Here is a 23604-nt window from a genome sequence, read left to right as displayed (position 1 = left end):
AACTGTTTGTGTTGTCTTAAGTTTGCTTTCATCATTGAAGATTCTTTTCCCTGCTTATAAAATTATTTGGATGGCACTTTATTTTAGCTCATCAAGTACATCATCATTCTATTGTCTTCCAATTTCTATTGTCCACTGTCAAAATGTCACTTCTTTGGAGATACTCTGTCCTTTTATTACCTTTGGTTATTTTCAGGTTTTTTCTTTGTCTTTATTTTTCTATGTGTGTCTAGGTATAGATTTCTTTTTGTTTATCCTGCCATGATTCAATGGAATCTTGAATTTGTAGATAGACGTATCTGATGAAAATTCTGTGAAAAGATCCTATGAAAAATTCTCAGCCATTTCCTCATAGATTTTCTCTAACTCATTCTCTCTTTCCTCTCCTGCTGGGACCCCAGTTGACATACATTAAATCTTCTCATTATTTCGTCTAAGTTTCTTATCCTAATTTTGTGTTTTTCACCTTTTTGTTTTTCTCCATGGTGTATTCTGGATCATTTACTTTGACCTATATTTCTCTTCATTAATTTTATTCAGCTTTCAGTTACTCTGAAACCCATCCATTGAGTTTTAAATTTTGGTTTTTTTTTTTTTGAGACAGAGTCTTACTTCATCACCCAGGCTGGAATGCAGTGGCATGATCTTGGCTCACTGTAACCTCCACCTCCTGGGTTCAAGCGATTCCTGTGCCTCAGCCTCCTGAGTAACTGGGACTACAGGCACACGGCACTGCGCCCAGCTAATTTTTATATTTTCAGTAGAGACACGGTTTTGCCATGTTGGCCAGGCTGGTCTCGAACTCCTGACTTCAAGTGATCGACCTACCTCAGCCTCCCAGATTGCTGGGATTACAGGCGTGAGCCACTGCTCCCAGCCTGTATTTTTTGTTTGTTTGTTTCAATATCTCATGTCTTTTGTCTTTTACTTTTGCTCATTCTAAGATACAGTATCTTTTCTTGAGAGGATCTGCCTACCAGGTTTAGGGGATTGGGAAGCTCATGGCCAGGACTGCTTTAATCCAACTTTAAGATTTAAAATTCCTTGGACCACCAGATAAAAGAGAGCCAGGCTCCAAGTCCATGCAAGGCCAGGTTTGTTTTGGGTTCACCTCCACCCTAGGCATAGCCTTTCAGAAGAAACCATGATAAGGTGGGGGTTGGTTTATCAAATGGACTGTAGGTCTTCACTCACTCATTCCTGTGAGGCCCTCTGAGCCCTATGGGGCAGCTGCTTCCTAGGGGTGGAGAATTGCCCTCCAGGCAAAAGTAGTTTTATGTGATTGAACTCACTACTGTGAGTTCCCTTTTTCTCCTAGATCTTCAACTGGCGAAATTTAAGTACCTCATGTTTGATACTTTCAAAAAATGATGGAGGGGGGAGGTTTTGTTTTGTTTTTCAGTAGGAAGGCTAGTCCAGGTTATCTATTTCATGATCATTGGAAGCAGAACTCTCTCTGATTCTTCCTTGATTCTTTGTTTTGGTAGTGAAAGGGTACCCTTTTAGTATGGGAGACATGATACTTTTTAGGGGAGAAGTAATGAAGAAGTACTTGTACAATAGCAGATCAGCCCCAGAAGTCTCCTGTTGTTGGTATGCACCAGACACAACCCTTTATGCCTTGTTATTTCCTGTACTGCTGAGAACCCTCTAAAGTAGCTATTATCTCCATTTCACAGCGTAAATAAAGTAGCCCCAGAGAGATTGAATAACTGGCTTCTCATTATAGTTAGTAGTGAGTAATGGGCACATCCAGGATGCAGCCCCAGGTCTTTTGAGCTATCAAGCCCTTGCTCTGTTTATGTTGTGGTGGCTTTGATTCAAAGAGGAAAAAGTTAGTGTATCAGAGGCTAAAGTGCATTCTCTCAAGGGGACTTTCCCATGATTATGGGGTGTTTGCAGCTGGAGTGTCTGTACTTCCAGGTTGCCTGGGCTTGCCAAAAGGAAGTTGTAAGTTCATTGTAAAATATTAATGTGCAGGGATTCTTGGTTAATAGAATAAATTATTTTTTCTTTAAAAAGTTCAGTTGTCTCTCAGTGGAGCTCCTTAAAAAATTTATGTTAAAACATCTTGTTCTTTTATATGATCTCAAGCCATCTGTTTGCATCTATGATAGATATTCTTCATGCTTCATTCCTTATTTTTTCCCTACTGGTTGATATAAAATAAAGGATTCCATTAAAGGACAGGGCATAGTAATTGCATATGTCTTGATTTTTAATGAATTGATAAAGTCTCTCAGCATTTGCTTGTTTGTAAAGGATTTTATTTCTCCTTCACTTATGAAACTTAGTTTGGCTGGATATGAAATTCTGGGTTGAAAATTATTTTCTTTAAGAATGTTGAATATTGGCCCCCACTCTCTTCTGGCTTGTAGAGTTTCTGCCAAGAGATCCGCTGTTAGTCTGATGGGCTTCCCTTTGTGGGTAACTCGACCTTTCTCTCGGGCTGCCCTTAACATTTTTTCCTTCATTTCAACTTTGGTGAATCTGACAATTATGTGTCTTGGAGTTGCTCTTCTCAAGGAGTATCTTTGTGGTGTTCTCTGTATTTCCTGAATTTGAATGTTGGCCTGCTTGCTAGGTTGGGGAAGTTCTCCTGGATAATATCCTGCAGAGTGTTTTCCAACTTGGTTCCATTTTCCCGGTCACTTTCAGGTACACTAATCAGATGTAGATTTGGTCTTTTCACATAGTCCCATATTTCTTGGAGGCTTTGTTCATTTCTTTTTATTCTTTTTTCTCTAAACTTCTCTTCTCGCTTCATTTCATTCATTTGATCTTCAATCACTGATACCCTTTCTTCCAGTTGATTGAATCGGTTACTGAAGCTTGTGCATTTATCACGTAGTTCTTGTGCCATGGTTTTCAGCTCTATCAGGTCATTTAAGGACTTCTTTGCATTGGTTATTCTAGTTAGCCATTCGTCTAATCTTTTTTCAAGGTTTTTACCTTCTTTGCGATGGGTTTGAATTTCCTCCTTTAACTCGGAGAAGTTTGATCATCTGAAGCTAAACAGTCATTGGCCAAAATATTTCTAATTTTATGATCTCATCCTGTGTCTATTTACTGGTTTAAATTTGTGCTCAAAATTATCAGTCTGCAGTCCAGCATTAATTAGGAACCATGAAGTTTTCTTTGTTGTCTGAGTCTTAATTGAGTTTATATACCTCTAACTTCACAAAAAAGTGATCATGTGGATAATATAAGTAGTTTATTTCCATTTAATGGTATTTTCTGGTGGTAAGCTATTATAGTGATTGAGTGTCATATTTCATCTTGCCAGATGATACAAACTGAAATTTTTAGCAAACTATTAAAACATCCAAGCCAACAAAAAGCTTGAATTAATTTTGAGCTAATCATTGTCACAGCCGATTTAGTAAACCTTTAGGTTGAAAAACTTTTTTAATTTTAGGAGCTATGTTCGGTTCAGTTCTCTGCTATTATGAAATATTGTTTTGTAAAATGCCTCGTTTATAAGGCCTATTTTAAATCATTAAGTATTTAAGAACAGATGTTATTACATGGTAAAAGTTAAAAAGTCTGCTTTTCGAGTCTCAGTTATGGTATCACTGGAAGGATTTTGAATTGGCAATGAACATCTCTAGTAAAACAAAATTGTTTTTGAAGATGTGTTTAAAAAATAGTTAACATGTTATATGATTTTACAGCTTTTGTTTACCTTTCAGTAATTGGCATTGACAAATCAACATTTTTATTTGTATTAGATAAATGAAAATCTCCCCCAAGGTATCTAAGACCTGTAACTTCAAATTAACTTAAATATAACTATACTAATGTAAGTGTCTGGAAGATGGCACCCATGTTTGTACATCCTAAAATGTATTTATCTATTTGTCCATCCAGTAGCATTTACTGGGTCTTCATTAGCACAGTGTCAGGCACAGTTCCATATGTTACAGACACAGGATGGATAAGAGAAAATTCCTGCCTTCAAAGAACTAGTTTAGTCAACTCGTAGGTCCTTTATTAAGAGCTGACCTTCAGTTATGCATAACCGTGTTTGTGTAGAATACTGTAACCCCTAACTTTCCTATTTGTGTAACATGGAAGGCCAAGTGATGAAATTGTTATTAAAAGCACCAATTCCCAAATAGTGTGCCGTGACTTTTATATGCTAAATAGACTGTGGCAATGTTAGATTTCCTTTTTGACTCAGAAAGACTGTGAGGGTGAGTGAGTGAGGATGTATATGTGTGTGCATGAGGAGACAACAGAGCAGAACCCCTAGTCTAGTATGCTTTGGTTAGTTGGTATTCATCAAACCCCAAAAGATTGAGAAACATCAGTTGTTTGAGAACCTAAAATTCTAAAGTAGAGCCAGGAATCCTGGAAGACTACATTATGGGCCTGATGAGTTTAATGCCTACCATTTTTAACTGAGTATGTTGATCATAAAAGAACTGTAGCTTGTACTCTCATTTTAAATAGAATGAACTCCTTCTGTAATAGGGATTGTCAACAACAACAACAAAAAGAATGGACTCCTAATGCTAGCCAGAATAAAATGGGTTGAAAATGCTCAGATTTCCATTTCCAGAACACAAAGGCGCAGACTTACATTTCACTGCCCCTTCCTTCCTCTATAAATATAACTAAATGTCCTGGAAATTATTCAACTGACAGCAATAAAGGGATTCTGAAAGTTAGGAAGAAAGCAGAGTAGCTAGGAACCTCAGGACTAGAGGTTTGAGGACAATGAGTGCAAGTTCACTGGGTTTTCTTTTAATCTCCCATTTTCTCCTAGACTGGGTGCTGGAGAGACCTGCAACCCAGAATCACCAGTGGGCAAAGAAAACAGAACAAAAAGCCTGCTTTTTCTGGCCAAAGGACCAGGAAAGAGAAAGCCCAACAAAGAACTAAGTGGGAGTGCTCATCCCCACTGTTTCATAGTGGGTACTCTGATCTGTCCCTATTACGGCCCCAGTTGCTGCAGGAGCAGCAAAGCCCCTGGCCCTCCCACTCACTGCTCTACAACTGGGGCCATGACGGGTGGTTTGTTCTGCCAACTATGGTGAAGACCAGGCCATTTCAGCCCCCTATGGTCTGCTCTGTAGACAGCAGCGGCAACAGCAAAGCCCAGGCTATACTACCTTTGCTCCCAACTGGCCCCAGCAGGTGGTCTCTTCTGTAGGGAGCAGTAAGCAGCTGCAACAGCAGGGAAACCGTGTGTCTTCCTGTCCTCCACCTCATGGCTTAAGGAGACCCAGGCCCCAGTAGGTGACCCCCTCCCCTTCAAGGTTTCCCAGCAATAGCAAGTGGCCCTGGGAAGTACCTTTTGTCCCTGCAGATGGCATCAGCAGGGATTGAGTGGGAGTCCCAACATCACCAGAAGAATGAAGCACACCAAAATAGCATTGTGAGGGCTCAGAAAACTAAACTGTCATTGGAACTGAAGCCCACAAAAGTAGTCTAGAACCTACACACTAAACCTAAGCAGGGTTACCACCCTGCTAAAATAGAAGATCTTGTCATCAAGTCTCCTAACAATAAGCAAAACATCCAGAATACAATTGAAAACCACTTGTCATAGCAAGCATCACAAACTATCTAGGATACAATATGAATGAAAAAAGACATCAACTGATTCCAATACCCAGTTGAATCAGATATGGGAATTTGATGAGGTTTTTAATTCAGCTGTCATACAATTTATCCAACAGTCAGTTGCAAATTTTCTTGAAACAAATGAAAAGACAGAAGATCTCAGAAAAGTAGAGCCAAGAGCATTTCCTAATGAACCATAATGTCAGAGAAAAAAAAAGGGTCAAGAATGGTGCCATAATTTTTGGCTAAGCTGTCAGAAGGAAATACGGAGTTGCCTTCAACTGAGATAGTGAGAGGAGAGATTAGAAAGCTCAGTTCACTCAGATGTTTTGGGGGATATGATTGCCCTTTCTCTTCTTGTCTTCCATGCCTTATTGATTAGCAGGAGTCATTACAGAGACTGAGAGGTTGGTCCGTCCATGGGAAACTGGTTAAAAGTGAGCATTACTAACTTGCATACTCACATGCATGGACTTTGGTTTCTTACCTGACTTGAAAAATTCCACAAGTGTTTAGATATTTTATTTTACTATGTTGCCTAAACAGTTACATCCACTATACTCTTATTTTCAGATTTTTTTTCCCTAAAGCAATTATTTTCCAGATCATCTACTTTGTCTTTAGACCTAGAAACTGATCACTACAATTATGATTCAAAACCTATTTTCTGCTGCCCTGCACTGAGCTGAGTAATTGGGTGTAAATGGTTATTTCCTTTGCATGCTTTGCCTTTGTGTTAAGTGTTTTTTGGTTAAAAGACCAGAGGTTGCATTATTGCCTGGTGAATATGCTTATATTAACAATTGTAAAAAAAAAATAAATTACTTTTGGGAGTATTAATGAATAGGCATTTAAATTGCATAGTTAAATCTTTTCCATCCTTTACTAAGCAAACAATTGGATTACCCTCCATAAGAATTTAATTGACAATTTCCATGCCACATTTGGGTAGGGAATATTTGTTACAGAAAAAAGTTGTTTGAAATCAGAAGGTTCTTAACTGTTTCAATTTCATAATTTGTATTTGTGTTGTTGTTATAAATACTAAAATTTAGATTATCATGTCCAAAGTCCACTGATAATAAATGCTACATGGGCATTGGGGTGGAGTGTGACAGAAGAGAGAGGTTTCTTAACCACAAAACTGGACTGCTAAGGTGTAATATGAGTATGGGGGCAAGAGGTAGGTATTTTATATGGTGTTTCCCAAACTTACTTGAACGAGAAACTTTCATTCTTTAAGGACTCCACAAGATGCCAATTTGGGAAACCCTGACTTAGAGTGTTAGGTAATTACATTTTTGTTTCTGTTTTACAGTGTAATTTTGTATACTCCTGATGCAACTGAAATGAATAAAGAGAGGCATATTGGTGGCTTTAAGATATCTTTCACTAGCTTATTTAAATTAGATAATTTAATTTTATTTAATTTAGAAGTAGGTTTACCTGGTTATGAAGATCTTTAAAACATGGTTTTAAATGAGAAGAGATTAACAGTATTCCACAGAAGAGTCACTGAAGTAAAAATCTGTTAAGGAGGATAACAACTTCAGAGTGCAGATATTAACCTCCGCCCCCTAGTTGCAGAGTTGTGATTAATGGCTTGCAACAATACTCTTATAGGATAATGTAGCATTTGGAAAACAACCTATGTTAGTGGCATATTAACAGAACACACCCCTTAGAAATATGATTTTCAACGTAACTTCAGACTTCCATAATTATTAGTTTCCATTTACAAAGTGTGGATTATGCACAGAGAATTTGACAATTGTGATAATGTTAGGTACTAGTTAAAAGTAATTAGGTTTATGAACACTAGTAGAGAAGGAGGAGTGAAGAGGAGGAGAAAAAGGTCAATAGTGAGTTTCAAAAAAGTTGTTTCTCCACTAAATATTTTCATTGGGCCAATTTCTGATGTATAGGCCCACATTTAGAAAATAACAAAATGTGAATGTATAGCTCTTAACATAAAAATGAAAGTTATGGTTTTCTTGCACCAGCCTTAAGAGAAGTGTTCTTATTTAGGGCAGACTCTGCTAGGCCTCCTGTTATTTCCACAAGATATGGTACCCTAAGAGCTTGCCTTTAGCACTTTTTCTTTTTCCTTTGTGGGCTTCTTATAGTCTTTCTATGGGGATGTGTCTAGCAGTCCCTTGGGGAGGGGTTTGGGAATATATTCATGTTTTCTGGGGTCTGTCCTCTTTGTTCTTAAGTGCTGTCATTAACAGCAATGGCTTCAATTACCTCTCATTCACTCATGCTACCTAGGGAGTATAAAGGTTAAGAATTTAGATTTCGAAGTTCCATATGTTTAGGCTCCAGCCCTAGCTCTAACTTCCACTGTTTGACCACAGACAACCTCTGAGCCTCAGTTTCCTATCTATAAAATGAGGCTGGTATTATATTAGCTATGATGATAAATAAATTATGATAAATAACGAGAATCTATGTAAACTTCTTGGCAGCATACTTGCTGCTCACATGTTATATTATAAATGACAGTTGTTGATGTCTTCATTATCATGACCCCTTCCTTGAACTTTATACTCCTATCTGTATGCCCTCTATAAATCTCTGCCTGGATATTCCATGGAAACCAATATTTTCCAAACATAGCCATGTGCTTTGTTTCTTTCTCAGCCCTTTGTCAGTTCTTTCTCTTGTAATTTCTTTCTCATTTGGTGGTATCATTCACCCAGTAACTGTTGCCAGAAATTTGTTACAAATTTTTTCTTACCACTCAACCCCAACCACCCTCTAGCTAATCATTCACTGTGTTATCTTGTGAATTTATTTTCTTAAGTATCTTTCCACTGCCTTTACTTTTATCACCTCTTGCTTAGGCTAACGCAGTAACTTCCTAAGTGGCTCCCACCCACTCCACAATGTCTCTCACTCTCTGTCATAGTGATCTTTGGCCCTCTTTTCCCTTTCCAGCCACTTCTCACCCTCCAGTTTTTCATGCTAGCAGTACCAAATAGCTTAAAGTGCCCAGCACACACTGTGGGTTTGTTTTTGTTTTGTTTTATTTTGTTTTGTTTTGTTTTGTTTTGTTTTCTGAGACAGAGCCTTGCTCTGTTGCCCAGGCTGGAGTGCAGTGGCGTGATCTCTGATCTCTTCTCACTGCAACCTCCACCTCCCGGGTTCAGGCGATTCCCCTTCCTTAGCCTCCCAAGTAGCCGGGATTACAGGCGTGCACCACCATGCCTAGCTAATTTTTGTATTTTTAGTAGAGACAGAGTTTCACCATGTTGGCCAGGCTGGTCTCGAACTCCTGACCTCAAGTGATATGCCCGCCTCGGCCTCCCAAAGTGCTGGAGTTACAGGCATGAGCCACTGTGCCCTGCCAGGGCCCAGAACACCACGCCCTGTGTTTTGACTTGGCTGTAGGCTGTTGCACAGGCTATTACTTAGCTGTGGAATCCTTTCCTTTCCCTGCTTAGCCTAAAAAAATGCTATTCATTGTTCCAAGCCCTCCAGGATATCCGTGTGTCATAGAGGCATTCTCTGAGTACCATGCTATCCATAGATTTTTAAAACTCATAGTATTATACTATTTCTATACTTTATAAGTTTATACTAACTTTATACTAACATTATATATAATGTATACATACAGTATATATACGTATATATAGTATATATGCATATATACTGTATGTATACATGTATGTATATTTATATATAATTATATGTACATTCATTCTATATACATACACATTATATAATGCATATATACATATATACATTATATATAATGTATGCATATATACACAATATATTATATATAATACTATATATTGCACTATATTATATGCATGTATGCATATGCGTTATATATACATTATATATATAACGTCCCTTCAGCACTATGCTTGGCGACCATCTTAAACAGCGAAATCACCAAGAAAAAGCACAAAATGCAAAAAATGCTCTAAATAGATTTTGAAAAGATCACCTGTTAATGGCATGAGAGCTGAAACAAGAAGGCAGAGCATCACACACACACACATATGTCAACAGCAGCCTACTAGATTGGAAGTTCCCTGAGGACAAGAATTGCTTTATTAATCTTTTTTCTTGTTTGTTCTTTATATTCTTTGTCTTATTTTCATTGGGGAAATGAGGTAAGATAAAATGTGGAAATGTCAGTAGAATTTTTAAAATCTTACTGCTTTAATATGTATTTGTGATTTAGCTAAGATTGCCTAAAGTGTGTAACCAAGTGAGAATTCTCACTTTTGTAATGTGTTTATCTTCATATATTTTCTGCTTGTTTCTTTCCATCCATGTCTAATCTCCTTCTTCACATTTCTTATGTTATAAGAAAATCTTTTTTATCCTCTTATTAATAGTTACTGATATATCCTCCATCAAGTATGAGTTAACAAAGACCTAGGATGGATGTCCCTCTACATTGGCTCTAACCCCAGCCTTTTTCACACACGCATGCACACACACACACAAATCAAATTTTCCAGAACCTTTGCTTTGAGAAGAAATTGGCTTATGTGACCAGCAATCCTCTCATAAAAGTAGTAAATGATGAGTGTGTTATAGGTAGACTCAGACCAGAAGACGGTGTGCTACATGAAATCTAAAGTGAAGTCTACTACACTTCACTGAAGTATCAAGGTGTGACAGAGGTACTAATTATGTCAATATAAGTACTGAGTTAGTAAATGCTAGTCTTAACTCTGAATTGTTCAGCTTTGACAGGTGAGCTAGATTTGTTCTGTTAGCTTATTGGAGATTCATTGCTAGCTGTTTCAAATAAGCCTCCCCCTTCTATTTTCAAGGAATGATCTGAGTCATACTGCGCTTAATTCCTTTGTCAGGTCTTTAATTGTTAACATTTAGGCAACAGTTCCTGAGACTTTTATTTTCATAATTTTGCACTTCGTGTGTGTTTTTTGCTGTAGCAATGAGTAGGAAAACTTTTTTTTCTTTGGTTTAATCACTGTACCTAAAGCAACTCAGCTTGGTGAATGTATGTAAGCACATGTGTTGGAGCTGGAGATGGGTACCAGAAGTGTTAAAAAGTGTCAGGACAGCATCTCTGTTCCCTTACCACTATCACATTGATTACCACGATCATCATTGTCACAGCTGATTTTGTCAACCTTTAGGTTGAAAAGCTTTCACAAAGCTATCTATCACAGAGCACAGGAAGACAAGGAAAGGATTTATTGATGAAATTATATGCATAAGCTCTTGTTTAGTGAAAATGACTACACTAAATAGTGTTGAAATAAGAGGGAACAGACCATCGTTATCTTTCATTGGTATAGTTTTTATATAAATTTATGTATGTCTATAGTTTTCAAGATTTTATTCTTACTGCTAATGTTGTCATTTATAGTTATTTTATTTTAGCTTTGTTTCCTTTTTACCTACCCACTATCAGTGTTCCTCAATTCTTAATATCAGAACTATGTAAAAAGTAGTAGGAAGATACAGATTTAGAAAATGGGTAGAGAAATATCTAGAAGCACCATGATTTCTCAAAACTTTATATACTTACATAAAATTGTGTTATTTAATAAATGTATCAATGGCTTATTCTTTTCTAGTTTGTCATTTTTCTTACATCATTCACCAAATATTTTTTGAGGGCCTAGTATGTACTGGGCACTCATTAAGTTTATATTTTAATATGAATACACACACATAAATTTAACATTACATATTATAAGTATATATGAAATAATATAAATGCATGTATGTGTGTGTATATATGTGACTACACACAGTTTATTTTCATTATTCATAGTAGTTGTGTTCTATAAAGTTACCATGAATGCTGAATGAACCAATACTGAACCATTGCTCCTAGGGGAAATACACGGTTGGGTTCCTTCAAACCTCTGGTCACAACATTTTCATCAACCAATCAATACATAACCTTGTTTTATGTGTGCTTCTGTTTAAAGATACTGCATGTAATATATACTGTTGATTCATTAACATTGAACTCACAGCCAACATCGTTATAACTCATGCCTGAAGGAAGCTTCTCTAACTCACATATTTTCCCCGTAAGACACATCACAGCCTTCTTGTGCTTAGGAACACTAGACCGTCCCTTCAGCACTATGCTTGGCGACCATCTTAAACAGGAAAATCACCAAGAAAAAGCACGAAATGCAAAAAATGCTCTAAATAGATTTTGAAAAGATCACTTGTTGATGGCATGAGAGCTGAAACAAGAAGGCAGAGCATCATCTTGTTTGCCCTCAGCTGGCATCATGCACATTGGGTGACTCAAATTTTTCACCACTACATGCGTGTCTGTAAACAACAAAGTACCATGACTATTGATTTGGGGGTTATAAGTGAATTTTACCAAGTAGGTGAATTTACAAACATGCACTGTGCAATGTAATGAGGATCAGCTGTATATCAGCTTTGTGTCTGTGTTGTGTGTATATGTGTGTAAAAACTTGTTCTTGGCCTTCACTTTCCCTATCTTTGTCTTTTCTTTTTTAAATCATTCACGGTTTTCCTACGTATCTTGTGGTACATTGCACAATTCATTATAAATATAATGGGGCTTCTAGGCTTGTGTTATGGACAGAAATTTCACCGCATTTATTAAAGGTTTCCTGAGACATGATGTGTTTTTGTTTATAGACCTCTCATAGGCTGAAAATTTAACATGTAACTCCAAAGTTTACATGTTGCAACTCAAAGTATTATTTTAAGTTTATTACAATTAGATATAAAATTATAACTGACAATTCATATTGACTTTATTATGTTTGAGATGCAGTGTTTTTTTGAAGTGCCCTCAAAAGCCCTTTGTGCTCTTCCCCAATCGCAACTCCCTCCCCCTCAAACCACTATCCTGCCTTTTATATTAATCTTTTAAAATTCTCTTTATAGCTTTACCCCCTATGTATCTCTAAGGAGTATATTGTTTAATCTTTTAGAACTGAGTAGCAAACACAAACTTATCTGGGTAAAGAAAGGACAATATTACTACTATTGTATGAAGACTTAGGAGAAGAGTAGCTGAACAAGCTCTTGTTCACAGTCTGGCTTCAGATGTTCTGAGAGTGGTTAGGAGCCCATTCTGGGAAGTCGGTTGGCACATGCACAAATAAATCCCAAGGTCATGCACAAATAAATCCCAAGACAAGGGGCTCTTCACAGGCAGGACATTTCCGCTGTAGTGCAGGATAGGGGGAGGTACTGAGCACCCAGCAGGAATGTGATGGGGGGCAATGGCTGCCCGGCATTTCCTGCTCTTCAGCTTCCTGATGCCTGCCTCCCATTCTCAGGAATAGGTCAAAGCAGGCACTGGTGTAGGGTGAAATTAGAGTCCTCTGCTAGTGTAGGCAGCAGAGAAGGGCAGAAATCTCCTCAACCCATTGTCAGGAAAATAAAAATGGAAGAATCTGGATCCAGCTCACCTAACTATTCTGTTTTCAGTTTTAAAAGGTGCCCCGTGGCAGTGGGAAACTTACGGCTCTCAGTCTGGACTGGTCGTCCTCTGTGCCTGAGATTTCCCTTCCTTGCATTCCTGGGCCATCTCTCTTCTGTGTTGGATCTCCTATTTGCTGTCTCCAGACATGCTTTTTACTGGTCTACTCTTATTTTAGCAAACACATCTTACAATAATTTCTTCAGAAAGTATGCATGGCAAGTAATTTATTGAGCTTTTTTGTGTCTGGAAATGTCCTTATGGTTATTGATGGTCTGGTTGGATGTTGAATTCAAGATTAGAAATCATTTTCCTTCATGATTATGATGGTGTTGCTCTGTTGTCTTCTAGTGTTGCCCTTGAGAGATCCAAAGCTATTCTGGGTGAATTGTGTCATCCTTCCTCGCTGCACATCTTTACCCCCACTTCTGGAAACCTGACAATCTCCTTGTCCACAGTGATTTTAAATCTCACAGTGGTGTGTGTATGGATATGGGTCATTTATTTTGCTGAGTACTTGGTGGGTCCTTTTAATTTGAGCTCCTCATGATTTAAATTCTGGGAAGTTTTCTTGGATTATTCCTTTAATTTCTTCCCCTTCATTTTCTTTGTTATTTATGCTCTGCTTTTCCCAAGTTTATTGGCCAACGCTTCTATTGATAAATTTCTCTGTGTGTTTTTCAAGGGCTCTTTTGTTTTCTGAAAGTTCTGGTTTTTGTTTCACAGTTGTGATATCTTTCTGAGGATACTAATGGTAATTTGAAGTCTTATTGTGTAATGTGTTTCCTCTAAGTTGCTCTTTTTGTTTGTTTTTGGTTCTATCTTCCAAATTAGAGACTCTTCAGATGTCTTAGGAGCCTTAGTTGTTGTATACTCATGATTAGGAATAGAACAGTGGTTCTCAATTGGGGGCAGTTTGAACCTTCCCCACCCCAGGAGGATATCTGGCAGTATCTGGAGACCTTTTTGGTGGTTAAAGTTGGAGGGGGTGCTATGCTACTAGTATCTAGTAAGTAGAGGCTAGGAATGTTGCTGAGCATCCTACAATGCATAGGACATCCCTGCGCAACAAAAAATTAGCTAGCTCAACATGTTAATAGTGCTGATACTGGAAACTCTATAATAGAGGGCCTCAAAGCTGATTAAGAGAGCTCCGAAGGTGCAAGTGAACCTGTTGACTTTGGGTTTTGCTGGAGGATGATCTAGTTGAGTAGTTTGGAGAACCTCTTCATTATCTTTAGGTCTTTTCTTCTGAGCTAGTCAGATATAGAAAAGTCTATCATATCTCTTGCCTCAAGGGTAAAGATCTGGCTTCCAATATTCCCCCGTTAGTCAAAAAGGGACTCGGGCTGTCTGCGTTTAGTGTATATGTGACCACATAATACCCTTGCTTTTCATATAATACCCACTTCCTCAACAGCCTTGTGTTTCCAGTTCTGAGACCCTTTTTTTTTTTTTTTTTTTTTTTTTTTTGAGACAGAGTCTCGCTCTGTCACCCAGGCTGGAGTGCAGTGGCGCCATCTTGGCTCACTGCAAGCTCCGCCTCCCGGGTTCACACCATTCTCCTGCCTCAGCCTCCCAAGTAGCTGGGACTGCAGGTGCCCGCCACCACGCCCAGCTAATTTTTTTCTGACACCCTATGTTTTATTTACTCTTTCCAGAGAATTAACTTGTTGGGATGAGGGAGTGGCAGTTATCCATGGTATGGAGTGCAGGAGACCACCTAGGGCTCTAACTGCTTCTCTAACACATTTCATTCAAACCTTGTTATTTTAACTCTACCCTCTCTTCACTTCCAGTTCCAAAGTTATCTGGAACCCATTCATGAGTTTCTTGAGGATTCTACAGTATAGATGGGTTTGGTTCTGAATTTTCCTTATTTTCTCTTTGCAGTTCAGCTTTCCCAGGTCTGCTAAGTCAGTTGCCACTCTCCATGTGCTTTCTTGAATTCCAAATTTAATTATTACTATCATCTCCTCTCTTGTTCTCCCAATCCTTTTTTAAAACCCCTTTGGTATCATTTTAGTGGAGTTTGGATAGGGAAATAGATTAGATACATTGTGCTCAATCTATCCCATGATCCTGGAAACCAACATATTATATTCTAGCATAATTTCATTTAATTCTAGTCTTATTTTGGTGTATTTACCTTTGTTATCAGAATTATTTCCTAGACTTCGGTTTTCTTCACATAAATGAAAACTAGAGGATATTATTCTGTGTCTGCATGGGGACACAGTTGAATTCTTTTCAAAACCTTAGGGGATATTATAGTGATATTCACTTCTAACATATTCTGGTTTAATTGACATTTTTGCTTGAAAACATAGACTGCTGTAAGCAGCCATCTCCCTCAAGTAGAACCTTGTGTTACCATCCCAGTCAATATTCAGAGTTTGTAAAAAGTTGAATAAAGAATATATATTTCATTAAATCTGGATTGCTGTCAATTATCTTATTCCATTTTTATTAATACTGTGGTCATAATTAGTGGAAATATGAGAAAGATAGTTGTTTATGATGATGGCTTATAACTGTCTCTACCAGTATTTTCCCCCACATAAATATTCAAGAATTGACTATACCTTAGATTTAAAATTTTAAGAGTGAAATTTCGAACATCAATAAAAGGCACAGGGCAGACTGAAACCTATACCTCCTGAATTTTTGCTGTTCTCTAAGCTGCATCCAAGCATAAGTAATAAGTGTAATATAGTAGGTGTGTCACACTACTTTATCAGTCTTCCCTTTTTAAGATGGGAAACCAAGCCAAATTTTAGATTTTTTATCAGTTTCTGCTGGGTTTTCAGTTAATGGGTTAAATCACAAAAACCTCAAAATATATTTTGGTATCTTTTTAGGGTGTTAAATTTGGTTAACCCCCTGGATGTCATTGACGGACAGACCCTTAAAATACTTTACTTGTAACCCATCTTCAGGTCTTCAGTAGTTCATAGATATAATTATTTTGTTTGCCTCATATTACAAAATTAAAGAATTGGGGATTTGATTTGGTTTTTATTCACAGATTTTTAAAAGTTTGTGTTTTGTTGTCTAAGTATTCTCTTTTCTTCCTAGCTCTATTAATTTTATTGTTACTAAAAGAAAAGGGGGGAGAAGCTATGCTTTCTTCCTCACCTTTGTTCAAGCAGGAAAAAGTAAAGAATTGACTCAATTGACCGTGAACAATCAACCCCACATACAGGTCTTGGGAAGTTTCCAAAAAGATATAGTGAATTGAAGCAGACTACACAAATGTATACATAAATAGAGTCCCAAGGGTTTATGTGTGGACAAAAACCAATTATGTGAAGCATTTCCTGAAATTGCTTGCTATTGTCAGGGTAAGTAATCACAAGTAAGACATCAGGTTGAGAATGAAAACGTTTGTCCCTCACTTTGTAATATTGTCATCTCACAGAGGAAAATCTTTGAACAGTTTTGAGAGATTATCAAAAGGATCCTCTTTCTGTAGAGTTCTGAAAGATACATTATTACCATTTCTTTTCCTCCCAGGTTAGCTTATTTCAGTTGCTTGAAAAGAGAGATTTGAAGCTGTTGTATAGTTGATGTCCTCATGATGGCATTAATGTCATCTTGGATAAATGTTTAAGTCTAAGATTAAATTGAGTAGTTTGTCCCGTAGTTGAAAGAAGAAAGACAAACTTTAAGGCCAGCAGTATCACAAGTATAGTACTGTATATGAAGAACTTTTCTCTATCTGCTAATTGAGCACATGCATCTAGGTGTACTGTTCGTACCTGTAATAAGCTAATGAAGGTGGTTTTTTTGTTTGTTTGCCTTCTCCCCAGGAGGGGAAAAATACACACATGTATACATGTACACATGTATTTAATGACCACCATATTAACCTTCAAATAAACCAATCACATTGCTATTGCATTCTGTATTTTATAGTCATTCAAACACACACAAATCTATCTTTGGATTATCTTAATTGAGTTCAGATATTTCTTTTATAACTGTTAACCACAAGGAACCGTGTGTGTGTGCGCGTGTGCGTGTTCCCTGGGCTGGGGTATTGGCATCTTTAAATCATCTCAGCTGATTCAACTGTGAGGTCTGGGTCAGCAAATAGCTAGACCAGTGGCTCTGCTCGTAGAAATTACTTCCTTTCCTCTGGTAATTTCAAACAATTCTAATTTGAAGTTTGAGGAAAATTAAGGATTTCTCTGATTTCAGGTGAAACTGGAGAGGTAGTTGGAGACCAAATCATGTAGGCCTTTCTCTTTGTGAAGTGTTTGTTCAAGTCTTTGCCCAGATTTTATTGGAGTGTGTTTTTTTTTTTTTCTTACTGTATTTAGAAGTTACTTATATATTTTGGTTCTTGACTTGGACTGTGTGTTGCAAATACTTTCTGTCTTTCTGGTGTTTTAAACAGAGATATCATATCAGATTTTCATTTAAATATCATTACAAGAATGAATGGGAGAAATAAGTTTTTCAGTAGTTCTAGTAGAAGATGGTAGGATGTGGGACATGGAGAGAAGAGGACAGGTTCAAGAGATATTTGAGATAAACTCAGTAGAATTTGTTAGTGAAGATAAGGTAAATGGTGGGTAAGATGAGAGGGAACTGTCAAGAATGGCTTCAGTTTCTGGTTCATAAGAATACCACCATTACTATGGACTTCTCTTATTTTGTTTAAGATGTTGATAATCTATATAGAATTATACAGTCATTATTTGCCTTAAGCATAAGACTACTATTTAAAATTTTAAAAAAATTACTGCAAATTGCAAATTTATTGGTCATTTTTATGGTTTTGTAATCTTTTTAAATTGTTACCTCATGAATTATAAAAAATACGTTGGAAGTTATATTACTTAAATTTTATTTTGAAAACTATGTTCAATTTGGAGTCTAAAGTAGAATGGCTTCGTGGTTATATAATATGGCTATAGTAGATGATGAAACAGTAAGACATTAATGGGAAAGAGGAACTTAAGAAAATCAGTGAATTAAAATTGACTTTTTGTTTTATAGGGGTCCCTTCAGTGTTGTACGACGATGTATCAACAGAGAAACTGGGCAACAATTTGCTGTAAAAATTGTTGATGTAGCCAAGTTCACATCAAGTCCAGGGTTAAGTACAGAAGGTAAGAGATGGATTTCAAGTAAGTTATTTGATGTCTGGCTTTATTCCATCTCCAAAATCCATTTACCAACCTAACCTTCATCTGGGGATGGGGAAGCAGAGGGTATGATGTAGAGGGAAGTGGGTGGAGACAGTTTAAACTCTATTCTAGTTTGTCAGAACTCTAGGACATAGTATTTGAAAGACAGGGTAATTTACAGAGTTATAAAATCATCTAGGATTTCTATGGGCCTATGTTTTTTGACTAGGAAGAAAGCAAAAATCTGGACATTTATTTTTTAGGGTCTAAGTTTGAATTCTATGATGTGGGTCATGGGATGGGAAAGGAGGGATGTGAAATAATGGCAAGGATGATAATTGAAGATTCAGAAGAAACTTAGTTACCTCAAAATGCATCACTTACTACCTTTAGGATTATGATTTAGTGGAATTAAAACATTCATATCTCACATTTGGCTTAAGTCACATATGATATATGTGTAAAACTTTGAAAGATCAGTACTGTTAGGACTTTCAGGACTTAAAATTTTGTTTCAACACATTATTATGGATAATCATATTTATATGTATATTTATAAACAGTACGTAAACATTTTAAAGTTTTTTTTGTTTTTTAAGCCATAGTTTCATGTAACTATGACGTACATGCTCATACTTCAGATGGCACAATTGATCGTGATATTAATTTTTCTGATTAGCCCATTACTAACTTTTCACTTTTCCACAGTTCAGTAAAAAAATGAATCCTTCTTTAGTCCTTCCCATTTTAATCCCAAGAGTAATACAGTTGACAATTTAGATTGGAAAATCTAGGGCAGTGTAACCTATTTATATTTTGTCCAGTTATTTTACCTTGGGAAGTAGAAGCCCACGTAATTGTGAGTTAATCTGTTCCTGGAGATCTTTTTTTCTTTTAAATACTTTTGTGACCCTTTGAATTATTATTCATATAATGATTATGGAAGATTCTTAGAAGTTGCTACTCACAAAGAATAGCTAACTGATTTGTTTTTAGTGCTTTAATATTTAAAATATTATGGTAAGATTTAGAGATTTTATATTTTATGGTTTTATACTCTGGAATTGGCTATTATTGCTTTTGAATATAAATTATTTTATAAATCTAGCAACATTTAAAATTGACTTTTAAGTAGGGTTTAGAACAAAATTATATTTCCTTACACTTTTAACTGCCTTTAAGATTAATATTCTGTGTTTGATTTTTCTGTACCTCTGTTGTCTGAGCAAATACTGAGGTGATTTTGTATAAACCTAATTCATTAGACATATGTTCTGATGCTGTTTATAAACTTAGTAAGATTCCAATTTTAAATCACAAGTCTAAGTCAGTTACTCAATTACCAATATTAAATTGGAATAATATAAGCCAAATTCTCGTAAGCATTGTTATAAATAATTAAAATAAATATTAATAGCTTCTTTTTCAACCCAAAATTATCAGTACCAGAGTTTTGACTTACCTCATTGTTGTACCAAATTCTAATTCTCTCCAGGCTAAGGATATTTTTTTCAGGAAACAATTACTTACCTTCTCATTGGCTGAGGTTGTTTATTGACAGATTTCTTCAGCCAGATCTCTTGAGCTACAGACTCAGAATGCCAAGCTGAACCTCTGTCTCTTGTCACTTGGTCAAGGGGTCAAATTCCAAATTTACAAAAGGGGAGAGGACTTAGTATATAGTTCATATACCTGATATTAAGTCGTAACTTCATTTAATATAATATATGGGAGTCTATTGCTGAAGTTATAGCTCACTCCTTCATTGCTTTGCCATTGCTTTGGCTATATAAATGTCTTCAAGTCCTATTCTGAAGACAAAGCCAGCCATTCTATTGATCCCTCATACTCTTAAGCCTCCTTGAACTTAATAGAATCCTGGGCTCTTTTCATATCCTTCCTATATGGTAGGACCACAACGTGTAGATATTAAATGACATCCAGTTGGATTCGGGAATATTACTCATAACTTTATCTGATTTTGGTCAGAGTTCAGTGGTATTCAAGTGAAAATAGGCAATTGGCCCTTTATATTTATGGCACCAGAATTAGTTTTTCCATCGTCTTTAGCATAACCACTCAGTACTCAGTATAAAGTTAGGAAACAATCAAAATTCCATCTCCATCACCTCCACCTTTTTTTTTTGCAATGGGATTCCCATACCCTCTATTGCTCATGTTCATACTAGCTGTCTTGATTCTAACTTGGACACATTTTATTATAAGATGTATAATATATGTAATAAATAGTAAATTATTTCATTATATGAAGTCTCTATGAACAGGGCTTCTCCTCCCTCAACTTCTTTCAACCCTTTTCCAGTCACTATGGGCAACACATCTTAACTCCTCTGCTCTTCTGGTCCATTTACAAATTGTTAGGTTCCAAAAATGACCTCATTCATGGCTTAGCATAGAAGGAGATGCTACATAAGAAGACACATATTTTGAAGTAAAATTTAACACAGTGAAAAGGAATCCATAAGTTCAAATAATATCTAGAAATATCTATATTTACTGTTACATTCTTTCCCAAATAAACTTATCTCTTAAGCAACAGATAATTTAAAATCTATTTTATCTTTATTCTTTTCTTTTTGTTTCATTTTATTATTTTATTTTTGGCTTAGTGCTTTGTTTGCTCTTTGTTATTATCTCAATATTTTTTCTTGTTTTCCTAGTGTACTTGTATTCAAATACATTATTGAGTGAAATAGGTCTTTAAAGGGTTATCTAAGAACCTACCATATGCTGTTTATTTGAATAGGTCATTATAATACAAACGATACATAAAAAGAGCCCCTACCCTTAAGGGACCTATGTTTTAATAGTCTCCAACCATTGTTTATAACATGGTTTTTATTAGGAAAACAATGTGTAATAAATTTGAAATAAATCATTTACAAATTAATTTTTTTTGAGATGGGATCTCTCTCTTGCCCAGGCCAGAGTGCAGTGGTGCAATCATGGCTCATTACAGCCTCGACCTCCCTGAGCTCAGGTTATCCTCCCCCGAACCTCAGCCTCCTGAATAGCTGGGACTACAGGCATGCGCCACCACACACAGCTGATTTTTTGTATTTTTTATAGAGATGAGGTTTTGCCATGTTGTTCAGGCTGATCTCAAACTCCTGAGCTCAAGTGATCTACCCACCTTGGCCTCCCAAAGTGTTGGGATTACAGGCATGAGCCTCCACTCCCAGCCCATAAATTTACTTTCGAAATGAAATGTGTTGATTTGTTGGAGACCACCTGTACATGTTTTAATATTTTAAATTCTCATTGCGCGAATGAAGATGAGATATTATAATTGATGAGGCTAAAGATGAGATATTTCATAAAAGATGAGATATTTTTGAATATCTGTTCTCTATCTTTGCCATCAAAATCATAATTTTTATTTTATAGGGCTTCTTAACTTGCAGGTTGCTGAGTATTCAATAATCCCTTGAAATTGTAAGCAGAATTATGTTTATTTTTTTTAGAGAGTCCATAGCTCTCATTAGATTCCTAAAAAGGTATATTATTCCTAAATGATTTAGAATTTCTCCTTTCACATACATGGAAAAATGAAATTCATGGTTATGAACATGAGATGAATAAGAAGTTTCTACTAAATCAAAGCTGGATGAATTTATATTAGGATATGACTTCTGATGGGGGACTTTTTATACTTACATATACAGCTTCCATTAATGAGTTTCCTAGGTTATTATCTTGAACTTTTAATTAATATACTTTTTGTCTCTTATTCTACTGAGCCACTAATTAAATTAGACTTTTTGTTTTAAAAATAGATATCAAAACTAATTCAGACAAATTATAATAAGGAAACTAAAGGAAAGTAAGATATATAGAATTGGAAACTAAATTATCAAAGTTCTGAGTTCTTGATAGGACTCAGTTCTTTATGGTTTATTATAAAAGTCCAAAATTAACAATTTCTATTTGGGAGTATTATACGTTGTGTTCTAGAAAGAGTATATTTTGGGTTCTAGTTTGCTTAGTCTTCAAGAATGTCTCATTCTAAAGTCCCAGATAGTAGGTGATATCAGTGAAATTGAAGAAGTAAGGACCTTGACGATTCTCAGTTTACTTTAAAAAAAAGAGAAAACTGACAGAAATGTCAGACAACTTGTTCGGGGCTCTGGAAATTGACCAAAGGCTTACAGCTGTCCAGGAATAATTTATTCAAGAAAACTGACTGATTCTTGGTAAGAACAGTGAACTTCATAGCATTGTATAATAATTTGTCCCATTCACTTCCCCCTTTCTTCAAGTTCTGTAGTAACCTTGAAAACAAACAGTTCAGAATCACGATGAAAACCAGCAAGTTAACAGCCATCAAAGGAGGCTGAATGGGGATGGAGCTCCTCCAAGGCCGCATTCCCATAATATTGTCATTTTTTTACTTGTCTGGTAGTTCCCTGGAAGATTTCTCAGTACATTTGTGTTTTTATAAAGGATTACCAGAGAGTGGGTAATTTATAAAGAAAAGAGGTTTATTTGGCTCATGGTTCTGCAGGCTGTACAAGAAGCACGACACCAGCATCTGCTTCTGGTGAGGGCTTCAGGAAACTTCCAATCCTGGTAGAAGGGGAAGGGGAGCTGGTGTGTACAGAGGTCACCTGGCAAGAGAGGAAGCAAGAGAGAGATGAGAGGTACTAGGTTGTTTTTAACAACCAGCTCTCATGATAACTAACAGAGTGAGAACTCGTTACTGCCAGGATGGCACCAAGGCATTCATGAGAGATCCACCCCCATGACCCAGACAGCTCCATTGGGCCCCTACCTTCAACATTGGGGATCAGTCTTCAACATGAGGTTTCAGGGGACAGACATCCCAACTATAGCAACCCTTCTTGCAAGACTGTCTTTAATTGGCCTGACTCAGAGATCACCCAGTGCAAAAAAAAAAAAAAAACGTTTCCTCTGGGGGCATTTGCCAAAAACCTTTAGAGGTAGTTATTTAATTTCATTGCTGCCTGAGGTATAGATAACAGCTGGGCAAACGAAAAGCTAACCTAAAAGCTTAAAACAAAAAGCTAGGGAATGAGATGGCCATAGAGGCTTTGAAAAAGCTACAGCGTATTCTCTAGAAAATATTATGTTAAGAAAGTCATGCACATATATAAGACTGTGAACAAGCTCAGAAAAAATCTAAGAAGGCCTTAATTTCTCACCTCTAGCTGACTTTCAGGCTATGCAAACAGGAATTGAATGATAAGGTAGACGTGTGATCTCCCTGACTGAGTGTTGAAGGTATGCCCGACGCATCCACAAAACCCTTGAGCAAAGACTAAGCTAAACAAACAGAGACAAAAAAGAACAGACAGCAGAATGTGTTCCCCAAAAAAAATCACTAAGCAAAGAGCAGGAGTAACAATAAACAGCAACAACAAATCCTGCAGAAAAGGAGATTCTGATTTTTAGAGTTGACGCATAATATTATTTAAGACACCCAGT

The 23604-nt window shown here is 36.6% G+C and overlaps 1 protein-coding gene across 4 annotated transcripts in view; it reads left to right on the top strand.

Moving 5' to 3' along the window:
* CASK (calcium/calmodulin-dependent serine protein kinase (MAGUK family)) overlaps positions 1-23604 on the top strand; it is a 428292-nt gene that overhangs the window by 55890 nt on the left and 348798 nt on the right. For all 4 annotated transcript variants that reach the window (XM_011942514.1, XM_011942504.1, XM_011942497.1 and 1 more), the window contains exon 2: positions 18008-18120. In XM_011942514.1, coding sequence (XP_011797904.1) covers positions 18008-18120 — 113 coding nt within the window. The remainder of the gene's footprint in view (positions 1-18007; positions 18121-23604) is intronic.

This window comes from Colobus angolensis, unplaced genomic scaffold (genome assembly GCF_000951035.1).
Source record: "Colobus angolensis palliatus isolate OR3802 unplaced genomic scaffold, Cang.pa_1.0 Scaffold103, whole genome shotgun sequence".
NCBI lineage: Eukaryota > Metazoa > Chordata > Mammalia > Primates > Cercopithecidae > Colobus > Colobus angolensis.
This window is presented reverse-complemented; position numbering and strand designations above follow the sequence as displayed.